The sequence below is a fragment of the Rhinolophus ferrumequinum genome, chromosome 11 (assembly GCF_004115265.2).
Source record: "Rhinolophus ferrumequinum isolate MPI-CBG mRhiFer1 chromosome 11, mRhiFer1_v1.p, whole genome shotgun sequence".
Lineage (NCBI taxonomy): Eukaryota > Metazoa > Chordata > Mammalia > Chiroptera > Rhinolophidae > Rhinolophus > Rhinolophus ferrumequinum.
The window spans coordinates 70,796,369-70,813,626 of record NC_046294.1 but is presented as its reverse complement, the minus strand read 5'-3'; the positions used below and the strand labels follow the sequence as shown (position 1 = coordinate 70,813,626).

General features: G+C 35.6%; 1 protein-coding gene across 1 annotated transcript in view; it reads right to left on the bottom strand.

Annotated features, from left to right (window-relative positions):
• The window catches only part of ARHGAP42 (Rho GTPase activating protein 42), a 251,311-nt gene that overhangs the window by 49,425 nt on the left and 184,628 nt on the right, over positions 1-17,258 (bottom strand). Inside the window, exons 6-8 of the mRNA XM_033121252.1 lie at positions 13,017-13,127; positions 3,500-3,604; positions 1,411-1,540 (exon numbers count right to left, since the gene is read on the bottom strand). Coding sequence (XP_032977143.1) covers positions 1,411-1,540; positions 3,500-3,604; positions 13,017-13,127 — 346 coding nt within the window. The remainder of the gene's footprint in view (positions 1-1,410; positions 1,541-3,499; positions 3,605-13,016; positions 13,128-17,258) is intronic.

Sequence of the window (17,258 nt, the reverse complement as noted above, 5' to 3'; positions counted from 1 at the left end):
CACAGCTGCATAAATATGGCAAAACTTAAAAATTGTACACTTGAAACGCATGCAATTAATTATGTCAATTGTACTTCACTAAAGCTATAAAAATAACACAGGCAGATACAGAGAAAATCGAGATAGAAAATATCTCAGAAGCAAGAAGACAACATCAAAAAAGAGAATGCCAAAAAGAGAATGAGCATCATACTGTGAGAAACTAAAATGTCACATACTGCTAAGGGGCCATCACAGAAGGTGCGTTATCATTTTAACATGCGAAAACAGACTGGTCAAGGTAGATAGTTATGAGAGAGAAAATCCCAGAACCCAGATCTCCTGAGCTAGCAGGCCTCTACCATCTAGTCCAGGCAGTAATACCTGTCTGCCTAGTCTATTGGATTTGCTGGTATACTACCAACCAACCAACGAGCATCACCTGGGCAGGCCAAATGTGAAATGGCTGACGTTTTAGTGGTCATGTTGCATTGTCAAAAACTTTCACAGCCAATCTCAAATCTGCAGCTTCCCCATCCCAAACCCACTAACTATAATATCTTACTAACCAAACAACTTTGTTAAACTGTTGTCTACTGACAGGGAGACTTTAGAGCAGTGCTACTCCATGTGGTTTGTGAGTCCCGATAAACAGGAAAAGTACAGAAAGTGGAGATAAGCATTCCAAAACTTTTACAGCAATTTGACATTACTGAAAAATCCAAGCATAGGCTTTTGGATTTCACAAAAACATTAGTCCCTGATGGACTGAAAATAAAAACAATTGTCCCTTTACCACAAAGAGTATGAGAGTGGTGCTTCAGGGCATATCTGGTTTGAAATAGAGAGTTAATTGAGTCGGACTGGTTCCACTTAATGACAAATATCATGCAGAATGGACACTAGTTATACAATTTGGAATGGCTTTTTAGTAAATTTTGTGAGAAAAACTTGCCTAGCGTGAGGCAATTATAAGAGCGTTCTATCGGGTCTGATGCGTATTTCCTATGTAATGTCCAACATTACATAATTGCCTAATTTACTCCTAAAAATTGACAAAACATAGAATTCAATGAATAATGCTGCTGGAGGGGAAACTGTTATCATAGTCACCAGGATGATTCATCCTGATAAAAGCCTTTGATTTTCAACTTTCCATCAAACTTGAAATTGAGTTAGATATCATAATTAAATTCTAAAACCGAACTCATGTTACTGTTAAAAGGTCCTAAGTTCCAAGTTCAACAATATGCCAACGAAAAGAAATGTGAAACAACTTCCTCACTTTGGAGGTGATGGTGGCAGAGCAGATTAAATAAAGCTATAAGGGATTTCAGTCTTCCTACTTGAAGGAAAAAATACTAACTATGTCACATCTTGTGGAAACAGAATGTCAACCATAAGACATTAAATTATATCTTTGTGACTCACGCTTCTCCTGGACATAAAGATAGCCTTCCATCGTCCACTGGCTGGGTGGTCTGTAATCTTGGTTGGCAGATTTCATCCTTTGCATCAACCGCTCTACCTCTTGTCGAGTACTTTCAAAATTATTCCTTGTCTTAAGTAAACAGAAATAACAATTTCATTCATTCCTATCTACCAGTTTTGACAATTCTCCAGCCTGAAGTTTCAACACTGCAAACTATGCAAAGAATTACTTTGATTCTTTCAGCATTACTCACCCACATCCATGACCCTCTGTGTTGAGTCCTATGGCCGATTCTGAATGGCTTTAGTGAAACTTTTCTACCTGAACCTTCTGCGGTCTCTTTTTACATCTGTGTGTGTTTCTTACTATTTCCCACTCTAACTCTATTACTTAGGGGCTGACTATAGCATTTAAAAATACATAATGTTTATTAAATAGAATTTTATAATCACTAATACCTAAGGTAAAAAGGCAGATACATAGTGACGTATATTTCTTATAGGGGATAAAAACAAATTAAATTCACATGCTTTTGAAATACGTGGCACTCATAAAAAAACCAAAAAAACTTCATCATCCTTATTCCAAACGCTTTTGAAGAAACATCATTTACCTTGGTTTCCAGAAATCCTAGCATAGTTATCAAGAGTGTAAAATTAACTCATAAAAATGAACAGGTTCCCAAGTTCTAGCAATAGCAAGAAATAGCCTGCTCACGTAACAGCAAGTTTACTTGAGATAAGACATAAAAAGCACAAGGCTTTTCTCTGTGAAAACCTCCTCTGCATGCAAGCCATGTTATCTCAACAATACACATTTGGAAACATAAAAATCATCACTACCGAACTCTAAGATTTTGTTATGGCCCATAATAAAAGAACTAAATTTTCTTACTTGCCACTTTTGCTACCAGTCTCTTTTCAAGGTAAGGATCAGAATTTTTTCCTATTCTTTACCTGTTCTCAAATCCCAGGAATAGAATTAAAATCACATTTAATATGAAAATAAATCATAAACACCCTTTGGCTTTTATAATTTTCCTTTTTAACATTTACTGAAAAAGCCCAAATGCATTCCGTATTGAAAAACAATGGAATGAATTGCATGTGAAATCGATTCTGCTAGAAAAATCTAGGTTAAATAAAAAGCTAAAACTCAAAACACAAGTAGAATAAATCCAATTATATTTTTCTCATGGGACACTCCAAATCCATAGCTCTATTTACTGGACATCTCCGCAATGGCAAAAATCAGATAAGCAGTGAAAACCAAGCTCTTTATCGAAAATTAAGTGACAGCTTTCCAAATTATTTTGGCTATAGAGAACGACACAGGGTTTCAGAAATAACTTCATTTATACAAAACCCTGAACAATAAGAACTTTATTATTTGTCAGGTTTGGTAATGCAGAAATGGATTGGCTGAGTTGGTTTTTGTTTTTTGTTTTTTTCAATGTAAGTGGTGTTCAGCATCTGCAAATCAGAATTTGTGTAACGATGGAATGAAATGTCAAGAGGAATAATGAGGTAACTTTCAAAAAACAACCCTGACAGAAATAGATACGATGTTTGTAAATAATTCTCACTTAAGCTTTAAAACAGTTACTTTTGAATCTTTCAAACCATGCTCAAATTTATTATTTGAAAATAATAAATATCCGATATATACAATTTCACACAAGGATGGTACCTTACAGCGCTCAAGTATAATCTTCGTTTCATAAATACAGAAGTGTTGTCCTCTCAGAAAATAAAACTAGCCTAAGGTCACCCAGTGAAGTACTGAGAACACTGAATATAAGGTAAACATTTCCAAACTTCCAGGTGTCCAACACCTCAGTAACATTTATTTTTATGAAATTTTCTAGTATATGTTTTTTTCTAACATTAAGATTTTCGTGGTGTACTTTCAACCTGTAGCTAAAAAACCAAAAAGTTTCAAATAAATTTATGATGTGGCTTTTCTAAATTAGCGAGGTTTTACTCTACTTAGATACGTTTTGGAAAGACGCCAAGGTTTGGCTTGGTTATAGCTTAGTGGCGCTGTGACCATCGCTAAGGAGAGGCAGTGGAACAGGTATAGTCTTACATTCTGTAAGTTGAACTGCAGCTGTTGTTTATACGGTGCGAATTCCTGGGCGAGTTCATATCCCTCGTGGTAAAAAGTAAATAAACCCTGAAGGAATGACAAAAGCTGCAAAAATAAAGAGATAAAAAAGAAACCATGAAAACATGTGTTTTTTTTTTTTACAAAAGATGATCAAATAAAATAAATTGGGGAAATTATATTTCATTTTAATTCCTCAGCTAATAAATTTTCAGTCTCTTTGGCCAACGCAGGCACTAAAACTACGGATGTGAAACAAACCACAAAAGCTAATTTTTACTTCCTTTTTTAGCAGACGGTGATTTCACTTTTGAGTCTTGTCATGGACAGATGTCATGTTAACTTTTCTCACATTCAAATGCATTGAACAAATATTGAGGAGAGACCATTAGTGGGGATAAAGACCAAAGTGACATAGGTTCTACTCCAGAAAAGCTTCTAACCAAAACAGAGAGGTAAATCATGTGCAGAGGTGAGGAAGACTAAACCAGTAAACTAGAGATAAGAAGCACCTAATGGAAGGAATTAGGATTTGGCCAGATGAAATTAAGGACAGTATCACAAGGTGGCGGTAGTGATTTGGATAATGAACAGACAACATTTTAGCAAGGAGTGGGAATAACAAACAGGGAAGACTTGAGCAAAAACAGGAGACATACACAGACCTTTCATGGAAGCGTTAGAGTAAAATCTCCTTTAGAAAAGCACAATTTCTTTGATCCTAGCCTTCTAATCCCAAATTCATATGTGCTTATTTATAATGTTCTTATTCATGCAGTACGAGTGGTTCTCCCTGGAGTTACAGGACACAGTTGTTAATATAGAATGTTATAACTGAAAAATTATTTTTTTTCATTTAATTCACTGGAATTTTATTTGGCAAACTTGTCCACCAATTTAATCTCTTCCTCAATCTCTTCCAACAATAAAGTTAAAAAATATTTTTGAGAACTGGCTAATGTGTTTTTTTTTAATTCAAACAGCATAATATGTCTGTAAGATATTATTTTAAATTAAGAAAAAAACCACAATTTGAAACCATTTTTATATGTAAATAACATCTGGTCATTACCTCTGTCTGGGGAAGCAAGGGGATTGAACTAAGCATTGACCGGTATGTGTGTTGATTTCCAACAGGTAAGTTCTGGTTCTATCTGAAAACAATAAACTAAGGTTTTTCTTCCTATAACAAGTCAACTTCTATCATCATTATGTTCATTTCAGAAAGCACACACTTTCAAATTGGATTTAAGTTGTTATATTTTAAAGATTTTCCTTCTCCTTACAGTCCCTGACAATGTGTATCATTTGTTAATTTGTTAATGTGTATCATTTGTTAACAAATGTATCATTTGTTAATTTTAGAATTATTTTACACTGTCAATTTTACATCAACTGAAAATTATCACAGCTAAATAGTCAATAGATTTTCCAGTACTAAAATGATGCTACGACATAGTTGCAAATTATCACATAATTTAAAATATGTAACCTGTACATATTGTGGCCCAATTAAAAAAGAACCATGGCTTAAAATTGGATTAGAAAATAGCTTTAATTAACTGGGGCTTGGATATGTAGATTTAGAAATTTTCATAGACAAAAATACGAAAATATTTTAAAGTATAAGAAGAAAGAACACTAGTGTTCTAAATATCCAAATAATAGTTTATGAAGTTGTTAAAAGAAATACTGTTTAATGTTTCAATGTTTATGCATAGTCCAAAATTAATTGCCTAATGAACTGGATGCCATACAAGGAAGATGCTATTCTAAGATCATCCTAAGTACAAAGAATTCAATTAAACTTATAAAAAATAGTATCTGTCATCAATTTTCCCAGAGAACACCCAATTCCCCAATATCCATCTAAATAAGTAATTCTATTGGCCTCTTCTTGCAGAATTCAGATACACTAAGTAGCTGACAAATGTTTTACTCTAACAATTTGTGCAGAACACCCCCTAGAGGATGTACAAGTCTTTGGAAAGTACAGAAAAATTATATACAAAGAATCACCCACCTTTTCCTTTTGTTCTGCATTTACTTTGGAAGCAGGTTTGAGAAAGTCTAATAAAAACAGCATGCATGAAATAACTACCACTAGATGGTAGCAAAGTTAAACATTTTTAGGCTTGAATATGTACTGATTCTTTTTATCCACAATAAATTCCATGATGCTAAATTAAGGGAAGTGAATACAGGACAGCCCGAAACTTGAAGAACTGCATTTCTCACCGTGGCTTCTTCTTTGTTCAATCTGCCTGAGTGGGTGGATTGGTATGGAAAAGACTACTGTGTCTCAACTTACCTTAAACTAATCCTGACCTTTAGTATAACAACAATAACAATTACAAACTACCAGACAGATTAGGTTTCAATATTAAGAAAGTCAGTCACCTTTATCATCAGGAAAAACTTATACAACACTTTATTATTCCCAAGGGTTTTAGAATCAAATTACATTTTGTCACTCCAATAACCTGACCGACTGTGAAAATTAATACTGCATTTATAGGTAAGTAATCATTTTGAGAAACCCATTACAAATCAGCAAAGGAACAAATACTCACAATTCCCCAGCCCATTAATCACCAGGTTTCAAGCCTTAAGGGCTCATAGTTACCAGTGAATGGCAGAGAAATGTGAGAAAAGGGGTTGGGCTAGCCTGGGAGTGAGCAGAAGAATCCCCAAACCAATGATTGATGTAGTAATTTCTGATGACTGTTGCCCGAACTTAGCGGAACAACAAGGACGTAAAGGCTCTTGTAATGATGTGATTCATTCCTTATCTCCTAAGAAATTAATCACTGAAAAATCCTAATGAATCCACTAAAAAGACTACTAGAACTAATAAACAAGTTCAGCAACGTTGCAGGATACGAAATCAATATACAAAAATCAATTGTATTTCTAATGCCTTGCAAATAAACAATCTGAAAATGAAATTTACAAACAATTCCATTTACAAGAGCTTCAAAAAGAATAAACTATTTAGGAATAAATTCTTTAAAAAGAAGTGCAAAATTTATAATTTGAAAAGTATAAAACATTGTTGAAAGAAATTAAAGAAGATCTAAATAAAAGGAAAATATTTCATTTTCATGGATTGGAAGATTTTATATTGTTAGATGGCAACACTCCCCAAATTGATGTATCAGAAGCCCAGCTGACTTCTTTATAATAATTGATTAGCTGATTCTAAAATTCATATGAAATTGCAACAAACATAAACCAGTCAAAACAATTTTGAAAAAGAACAAAGTAGATTCACACTTCTTGATTTCAAAACTTAATACAAAGCAACAGTAGTCAATACAGTGTGATCCTAGCCCGATGATAGCCCTATAAATCAATGAAAGTGATTTGAGAGTCTGGAAATAAACCTACACATCCATGGTCAACTTATTTTCAAGAAGGGTACCAACCCATTCAATGGGAAAATCAGTCTTTTCAACAAATTATTCTTGGACCGCTGGATAGCCATAGGCAAAAGGATGAAGTTGGATCCCTACTTCACACCATAAATTAAAAAATCAACTAACAGTGGGAATCATGTGGTATGTGAATTACATTCCAATTAGGCTATTTTTAAACAAAATAAACACTTCCCATACATAGAGCACCATAATGCACTAAAAGAAATCAAAATCTTATGTAGACCCTCTACATTTGGCTACGGAAACCCCAAGAAGCCTGGAAAAATAGGGCAAAGGCAAGGCATCAGTTTTCACACTGTACAAGTGTCAGGCCTGAGTGAAACCTGTAGTCTGATATTCCTTATGTGGAGGAAACAGAGATAAACACCTTAGAGAAAAGACTCAAAAAGACCAGGAAGTGCTTTAAGTCCAATGCATAGATGTGGATAGGAGTTTACTGAGTGGAAATGAGTAGGTTTTAAAACCTAACAAAACACATGAGAAAACTGAAGAGAAAGGAGTACCAAGGATAGAATGAGGTTGGTCACCTGTAGCCTGGGCACACAACTTTTAAAATAGGATGATGAAAGAAGAATGGCAGAACAAACGAATGAACAGACATATATGTACATTGATTCAATTAATTTAAAAAGTCCAAACTTTTCGAACTCATGCCATATAATACTGTTCAGCAGTGAAGAATCATTAAAGTTCCTGAAGGAGTATTTCTAAGCAAAGGGATGGAATTCAGATGAAGTCGCAGGACTTAAACTTCTGGGGTAAAGAATAGAAGCAATGAAGAATAAAGTCAGCTTATCTTTTCAGCTTAATGAAGAAGATAATGTAGCCAGCAAGGTGATTCAAGTCCAGCAGAAGCTACATTTAGACTAGCCATTCCCATGCTTGATTTCTAAAACGAAGTTCAAGGGGATGAGTCAGCTAAAGAGACTGTTATCTGTCTTAGTTTTCCAAAATTTTACTCATTAACTACTACAAATTTCAGATTTTGAATAACAGTACCTAGAACTAAATAAAAGGAACAACACAGATTTTATTTTAAGGAATGTGACCTAAAGAGAGCTTTATTGCTTCATTTTTATAGAATGATTGCACTTAGGTTTTCAGTAGGATAGAAATTTAACCTAAGTCCAACAGAGTTTTTTTAAAAATGACATTGTCTTATTTGCTCACTTTGAATTTTCTCATTGAATGGGTTGGTACCCTTCTTGCTCACTTTGATTTACCCTAAATCAAATTTTATATATCAAAGCTAACCAATCATATTGGAAAAAAAAAAACACAAAAAGGTTTAACTTTCAAGACCTCCAGGTCTATATACTATCTGACAATTTTTTTTTTAACTTAGCCAGTAGCTGTTGTTCAGTCTTGAAATTAGTCAACCATTTTAGAGAACTCAAAAAGTATTCTATAGTCTACTTCAGAATATAATAAGCTAAAGAGCCAAAATACACTATGCAAATTAAGTCAAATTTTCTTCAGCAAAAGATTTAAAATTAAACTTACCAGACTAAGGGAAGAGTCTGAAAAGCGGTACATTTTAGTTCCTATATATAAGGGTTTGTTTTCATTTATATTAATTTTAAACATAATACAATAAGACTAAAATGAAGTCTAAAAAGAATCTTCTAATATGAAAATGCTCTTACAGAATTTAGATGTATATTTTGAAACATGTTAAAAATTTTAAATGTGTTTTTGAAAAGCTCCATCTGGCTCTGAACCACACTAATAAATGGATTCATCACATCTAGTGAGAATGGTTCAGGTAAGCGCTCACACAGCTGACACCTTACAGATGCTAGAAATGCGCTGGCACTTGCTCTCCAGGTAACCGGCACTGGTTGAGCCTCACCACAATCCTCAGAACTAAATACAATTTTAACCCCCAACTTACAAATAAAAACCTGAGGCACACAGAGTTTGAAAAGGTGCCAAAATTGCACCGCTGTAAGGCTGGAGCCAAATTTCATCTTATTCCCACTCAGCCATTATACTTCTCTACATGGAAAGTGATTGGTTGGTCAACTGTGGAGTGGGAAGACAACTTTAAAATAGGATGATGAGAGATGAAGGGAAGAAAAATGAATGAATGGGCAGATATGTGCATTAATTCAGTTACCTTTACCAAAGTAAAGTTCAACCTCTTATTTTCTTCTTCTAAATTTTAGAAATTAAAATAGCTTTACAATACGTTTTTATAGGGTCATCCATTTTATTTGGTCAGAGAAAATATAGTGAGGTTCTAATTATTGTATCAATTAGCCAGTAAGTTATTAGTAAATGGTACTATACCGTGACTTCAGATTTGGGTTCTAGATTCCTGGCTCTCACCATCTTTAGGTTTGTGACCACTGATATCTAACTAACTTTCTGTGACTTAACTTCCTTTGGAAGGATAACAACTACCTAATAATCAAGTGATAGAGAATTTATGTGAGATAACATGAAGAAAACACATAGCATATAGTAGCTGCTCACAAAACATTAGTCACAACTAACTGTTCTCACAGGATGGAATGAAAAGATATACAAACTGCAGCTGAATGAACTGCATTCAGGGGGATCAGGCATAAAAAGATTCTTTTACTTTTCTGAGCCACAAACTTTCATGCACCATAATATACTACTGATACACTAGGGCTCAACTCTCTTATATAAGCTGCTTTGTTCAGTTAACTTCTCAAGTTTTCTCTCCTAATCCCTCAAAATTCTCATAAGCTCCAGTCAACTCTGAGAAGTAGTACAGTTGTGCTATCAAGAAGTCCGGAGAAGATGTTTCTCTCTCTGATCTTCCCCCCGTCCCCCCCCATTATAGACATGAATTCACATATCTTGTTGGCAAATCTGACAGGATGAGGTCTAGCACCGTTTAACAGAAACGCGTGAACCACAAATGCAAACCAATGTGAAAATTTAAATTTTTAGTGACAACATGCAAAAACAAAAAAACAAAAAAATTAAGCCAAGTGAAATTAAAAATTATTAAAAATACTATTATTTTAACATGTAACCAACACAAAATAAGTATTAATAACTTCTTTTGTACTTAACCTTTGCAATCTAGTACAGATTTCACACTTACAGTGCATCTTAGTCTAGACTAGCCTCATTTCAAATGCTCCATAACCATATGTGAGTAGTAGCTACCATACTCGATAGTTCAAGTCTAGAAATCACCAGAGAGCTATAATCACTTTCTACATAAAATGTGATAAACTAGAAAAAAAAAAAAAGATGGCCACTAAAATTATATAGCTAATGGAGAATTGCATTCAAAATGCTGATTTATAAAAATAATAACATAGTTTTATTTAAAAATATGTAAATGACCCTTTTTTCCCATGTTTTAGACTTTCCTTGAAATAACGACACTGTAGGAATATTTATTTCTAATATCCCCTGAATATTCTGTACAAGTTTTATAACAAGAAGTAGGACTTTGACATTAATTGAAACAATGTAAAATTACCTCAAATAATTATTGCAAAGCAAGAATGTTATTTAAATCAAACCGCCAGGACTAATTATATCATTTACTTGCTATCTGACAATCTTTATAAGTCGCATCCTTTATGTTATTTTATTTTCTCTAATGCTTGTTAAATAAATCAGGGCTAAACTAGAATAGGCTGCTAGATTTCTGCAATGTGAAACAGTAATGCAACAGGAATTGGATTTCTGCAGAATAAAAACTGCAAAGATATTAAAGTATCCTGTGTTTTTTTGTGTGTGGATGTATAGAGCTCCTGGGAGTTTTGTTTTTTGAAACTTAATTTTCTTTTTCCTCCAAATTAATTTGTAAATGCATAACCTAAAGAGCAACGTGCCCATGTCTCATTGCTCCCATTTCTATTCTTCTCATTATTGAAATGGAAATTAAGTAAAACCCCACGGAAGAGACTTCGCGGCTAGCAATGAGAATGAGACTACACTGACAGTATTATTTGGTTTGGCCAGACATTCTAATAGGAAAATACAGCAGCCAAGAAAATATTTTGGAAGAAGGACAAATTTAACATCAATTTTGATTGTGGTGTCACACGAAAGGCATGCATTACAGAAGACTTTTCAGACCATCCCAGTTGGGGATACGATAGAGAGAAGGAAGAAAACACACTTCAATCGAAGGACGGTGTCCACCTCTCTACAAGTAATATCACAGGAATTCATAAATTCTTATCATTCCTTCTATCACCTGTGAGCAAATGATTTTACAATCGTCTCCTTGTATACGTGATGTCATGTGATAGGATGGTCTACTTCACTGTTCCCAGACAGGATGAGCCATAAAAGAGGCTTTGATGGGGAAAGAGACTACCTGCCTGTCCCTCCAGAAGCGAGACAGGTATCACAGATGTGAAAAGATTATTACACGTGTGAAAATTACATATTATTACATTCCAGGTGTAAGGAAGACCAATGCAGCAAACCAGCACAGTATCTGAAGGGAATGGGAACAGGAAAAGAAGTATGAAGGAAAACTGTCAGAATTAATGGGGGTACCTTAACAGGTTAGTCTTCAGAAAAGTTAAAATGCAGAATCCCAAGAGGCAGGCAGACCCTCAGAGGAAGTCTGCCAGCAAGGAGAGAGGCTTCCAAAACCAGGGTAGGATGCAGAGGCAGGACTTAGGGGAGTACGAATTCTAAGTATTGGTCATCTTCCTAGACGAGGGGTTGTTCGACTGGCCCGTTGCCCATGAACCCCAGCTGAGTTTCAAAGGTCCCCTAAAAAACGTTTAATGAGATCCTCAAAGCGTCTACTAATTAGAAGTTGCAATTCGTTCTAAGGGGAGTAAGGACTTAGCTGTTTGGCAAACAGAACTTGAAGTTAAGGCTGTCATCCCAGATAAAAGATAAAAGTTAAATCCACGAGTGAGCCCCTGTGGGTTCCAGTTCCTTGAATCCCTCTAGCGGAAGGCTTGGTCTTATAAACTTGCTAAGGGCCCAGTTTACAGGAGAAAGTCAGGTAGCTCCAGCTGAAGGGGAGGGAATGAAGCAGAGGTGCTGGGAGCCAGGCTGTGACTGACACCGCCCCCAGCCTCTGCCCCATCTCAGTCCCCATCATCTTTAGGGAATCACTAATGCGTCTCCATCAGGAAATAAAGTTTGTCAAAAATATTGTAAAATGCATCTTTTCCCTTTTCTCCATCATCTCCACTAAACAGGAACAGAGATTTTATTATAAATAATTTTTCACAAACTGACACAGGATAAAAATTACAGCTTAAATCATATATTTGATTACTTACCTGTTTTACTATCGCTATCCTTTTATCTCATGGGAACTGTGCATTATATATTTTAACAGAAGATAATCTTGACTACAGAACTTACTTTTAGTCATCACGGATGACGCCCCCAAATGGTGTGTACTTTGCCAATATTGTAACATATAGGGTATTACTTGGGGGGAAAAATGCTAAGAAAATGAACGAGGCTTATAAAGACAAGCCACCTGTTCTTTTCTGTAATGTGGTTTACATTAGGGAATCCATTACTTTTTACACTGACTTAGGAAAATAAATGACTTCATTGGAAACTCAGGCAGATCCCAGCCTTGCAAGGGAAGTGGGGTGGAACAAAGGGAGAAATCCAGCCTTATGTTTTCCCCCTTTACCTAAAGGTTTGGTAAGTGGGTCACTTGAGTGGTGAGGTGTATTTGCATAGGTGTATGTAATGTACACCCTTTTATTTTTAATGTTTAATTTTTTAAAATTAATAGACTAACTTTGAAAGCAGGTTTAGGTTTACAGAAAACTTGAGCAGAAATCATAGTGTTCCCATATACCCTCTTACCCGCTACCCACACACAGCTTCCCCTATCATTAACATGGGGCAACATGAATTTGTTACAAATGGTATTCCAATACTGATACATCATTATTAATTAAAGTCCCTAGTTTACATTAGGATTCACTTTGCTCCTCCCCCATTCCTCCCTGTCTATTTATTTTTAAAAATCATAATTTTCAACAGAAAAACACTGCACTTCTTTTTCATAGGATATACTAGTCTAGTATATCCTAGACTTACTCTTTTATAGGGAAACTCAAACTTACCGGTTCAACAAATTCAAACTTCTTTTTTTCTTGAACTTCTTGAATTTTAAAGACATATTCTAGTGATGCTTCATAGAAGTTCTGATGTTCTCGGTCAATCTGTGTATCTGCCTAAAGAGCACAAAGTTCTATGTTAGAGAGGGACTCAAATCCTGATCTATTCTGAAAATCTTTGTTAAAAATTGAGTCCTGCCAAAAAATTTAATATAGCAATTATCATGATCTGGAAATAGAGACTAGGAAAATGCAGTCTTTGTCCATAAGAGCTTATAATGTATGGGGTGGAAGGAAAAACAAAGAGTAAGCCTACAACATTCATTACATTTTTAAAAATATCATAGAAAAGCTATAAAAATGTATTTGAAAGTCTATAGGATCAGAGAAAAAGAGACTTAAGTTCCAGGAGACAATGGTGGTGGTTTGAGTTGAATTTTAAGATGAACAACCGGCACTGAAGAGTCAAAGATAAAAAAGGAGTCACTTCCATGATAAAGTACAGGCATGAAAGTTTGACAGCTTTTGTTGACAGTAAGTGGCGGGAAGGAGGGAGAAGTAAGGTTGGCATCACACTATACATGTTCTTGAACACTGCATAACAAATTTGTATTTTAACTGAGGCAGAATCATCTGACAATATTAAGCAGGAGAGGCAGATCATTAGGTAACATCGTAGGACGATAACACTGGTAGCAGAGCCAAAAACAGTCAGCGGTTCTAACCTAATGATTCATGCTCCCTCAGTGCCATACACATCTATTCGTGATGACTGCAGTAAGGTTCTATTGATAAAGTGTGGGGAAAGTATTATTAAGATCATTTTATTTCTTTCGACATTGCCTCTCTCCCCTCTTCTATGCCCACTACCATCCTCAGATGCCCTTTTTTAACCTGACTTTGGTTTAATAGAGAGGCATGATTTTACTTTTCTTGCCCAGTTTCACACTCCTTGCTGCTAGCTGAGATTACTAAAAGCAAATGAAAAAAATGGACTCTCGGGAATACTAAGTATCTGCCAACAATTCGGTAACAGAACGTTGCTTTGGAGCCATTTTACAATGATAATTTCACAAACAAAAGCTTTTTAAAAAGATAAAATTAGGTTTGCTGGCTTGGGGCACATAGCATCTTAAAACTTAATTTGAAACACTTTAAAAAATAATTATACTTACTGTGTATTTATTCATACAATTATAAAACAGCCCAATATTACAAAATAACTCCATAGGGATTTTTAAAGTTGAGAATTCTAAGTTTCTAAACTAATATACGAAAAGAACATATAAACTGGTAAAGAAATCTGAACCAGAAGCTTCTCAGCTCCCAGAGATGGTTTAGAAAAGATATAGATCAACAAAAAGACAATCAGTATTCTACCAAAATCGTATATATTTTCTTGGTACCACTGCTTAGAGGAGCACACTATTTATAGAATGAATGATACGGAGGTATAGTGAACGGCATGCTAGTAGTGTTTAACAACTGGCTCTCTCGTGAGGAAAGCCTGATCTGCAGTCTTCGCTGGTTTCTGTGGTGTAAATATTCCCCAAACAGCCAGATCCAAACCACAAATCCAACATCACTGAGGGAGTTCGATGAGAAAATCGGCTCTCCAACAGAAAAGCTTCAGTACACCCACTGCTGGGTGTAAAGCACACAAGAAGAGTTTTAGGCTCAGAGGTAACATTCTATTCCCCGGGATATTTCTGAAGATTTATTTAAAAGATAACATCATTGATTGTGGACTGGAACATGGGAACAAACTAGAATGCTGAGACACCTTTCGAGCATAAGCTATTTATTTCTGGTCAACAAAGCTGCGCAGAAAGAGCACAGCGGGCATGGACGCCATCCGTGGACAGGCTTGCTTAGGAGGCTGGCCCTTGGCTGGCATCTGGGAATGTTGACTTTGGGAGGGCTCCCACCACCCTAACTGGTAAGAGTAGCGCACTATGCCAAACTGTTTGTGTAAACAATATGGTTTATTTCAAAACCCTGCTTTCCTTCTGGGAGTCTGGAACTGGGGTACATGACAAGCAGAAGGTGCCTAGTGACCAGCTCCCCCCGCCAAAAAAAAAAACCATGGGTACTCAGTCTATAACGGCTTTCCAATAGACAACATTTCACATGTGTTTTAACAACTCATAGCTGGGGGAATGAAATGTGTCCTGTGTCTCTCCACTGGGAAATGACTCTTGGAAGCTTTTGCCTGGTTTTCCCCCAGACTGTCCCCTATGCATCCTTTGCTGATTTTTCTTTCTATTGTTTCTCTGTAATAAATCATAGCCGTAATTCCTCCTAAGCAAATCACCAAATCTGGGAGTAGTTTGGGGGACCTCTGATACAGAGTATTAAGTCATTTCCTCAGAAATTTGTTTGCCATGCACAATCCCAACTCATCCAAGGGAGTAGGGAGAGGCACAAAGAAGGAGAAAACAAAGATAATGCCTCTCACCATTTGCCAGTTACAGATATTTTCCATCACCTCCAATCAAGATGAATTTGATATACCAAATCTACTTTGAAAGTTCATCTAGAACGTGCTTAAAGAATACAACACTTAATTCCTTTTCAGTGCAAGATTTAGAAAGACAGTCTTTTATATGAGATGAATCCCTTTAGTTCTTGCTTATATAGTCACTAGCAACTATTGCTGTGTATTTTACATGGGATAAGTAGGATAACATATAATTTACTGTCCAAATTAAACAGAGGCACTAGTAATAATTACGCCAGAACAGCAGGTATAAAATTGTTATTTATATGGCAAAGGGGGTGGTAAAGTCATCCTAGTAAGAAGCCAAATTAGTAAGAAAATCATATAGTTCTGCAGAAACCTAAGTTATTCCCCACCTACAATAAACTATCTCAATTCAAAATAGAGAAAAAAGCCTCATTCCCAGGGCAGTAAAAGGTTTAAGCTGGACTCTGACTGACAAGATTAGAGTAAAAGTGGAGATGAAAGGAGAAGAGTTTGAGTGAGGGAATCGAGTCCGGAAAAGTTGTAAGTTTTGTAGATGAAAAGGTTTTGTTTGGGATAGTCAGAAATGAGAGGTAAGGCAGAAAAGAGAGAATGACTGCAAACTTCATGTTATAGACATTGCAAATGCTTGAGGAAGGTGGTGCCAAAATCAGAGCTGAATGTCAAGATTAACGTGAGGACTGTGTAGAACATATTGATTAAATGGTGCAGCTGGGTGCATGTGAATATGAGGAGACCTCTTATCTAATGAGGGGCAAGTTGTGGGGTGTATCTTAACAAAGAAGAGAAGCTGAAGGATGTGGGTGTGAGATACAAGTAGGAAAATAGTCAAAAGTAACTTCGATACAAGAAATACCAGCATTAACAGAATTAAAGAAATGTGAAGTAGGAGTCAATTTGAGAAAGTGGTGATGTGGGATATTCCACATGTGGCAAAATAAGAAGTGGCAACGTCCTGGGCAGTAGAAAGGTGGTCCGTCATGATGAAACCAGGACCTAGGAGACACTCATCAAGATGTTACAGACAGTATGGAAACAGAAGAGATGTCAGGGACACAAACTGAAGGAGAAGAATAGAGGTAAATGGGTAGAAACTAAGGGATTCCCTTCATGTAGGAGGTAGGATATAAGAGGAACCTGTTAGAAGCATATTTAGTGACACATAGAAACCCAAAATCAGGGTTTCTAAAGGAAATTGTTTTCCCCTTCACTTTTTTCCTAATTATAAAAGAATTACATATTCATTATTATAAGTTTATTTATTACGCATTACTGTAACAGAGAACTGTAATAAGAATTGCAATCTCACTGTTAACACTTTGATGTATAACACATACAACAAACTTAAACAAACCTGAATAATACTGTACATACATTCTGGTTTCAACTTTTTTTTTTTTTGCACTTAAGCTAATGAGTATTTCCCAGTGTCTTTAAGTGATTTTCCCAGAATAAAAATTCACATTTCATTTTTGATGTGTGTGTGTGTGTGTGTGTGCGCGCGTGTATTTTCCCCAATCATTGTTTTGTGTTAGTTCAGATGTTTCTAAATTTTTGCCTTGTGAGTAACTCTTGAATCAACACATTTAGACAATTTATTTCTTTTTTTTTTAATTTTATTTTTTAATTTATTGGGGTGACAATTGTTAGTAAAATTACATAGATTTCAGGTGTGCAATTCTGTATCACATCATCCATAAATCACACTGTGTGTTCACCATCCAGAGTCAGCTCCCCTTCCATCACCGTACAGTTGATCCCCC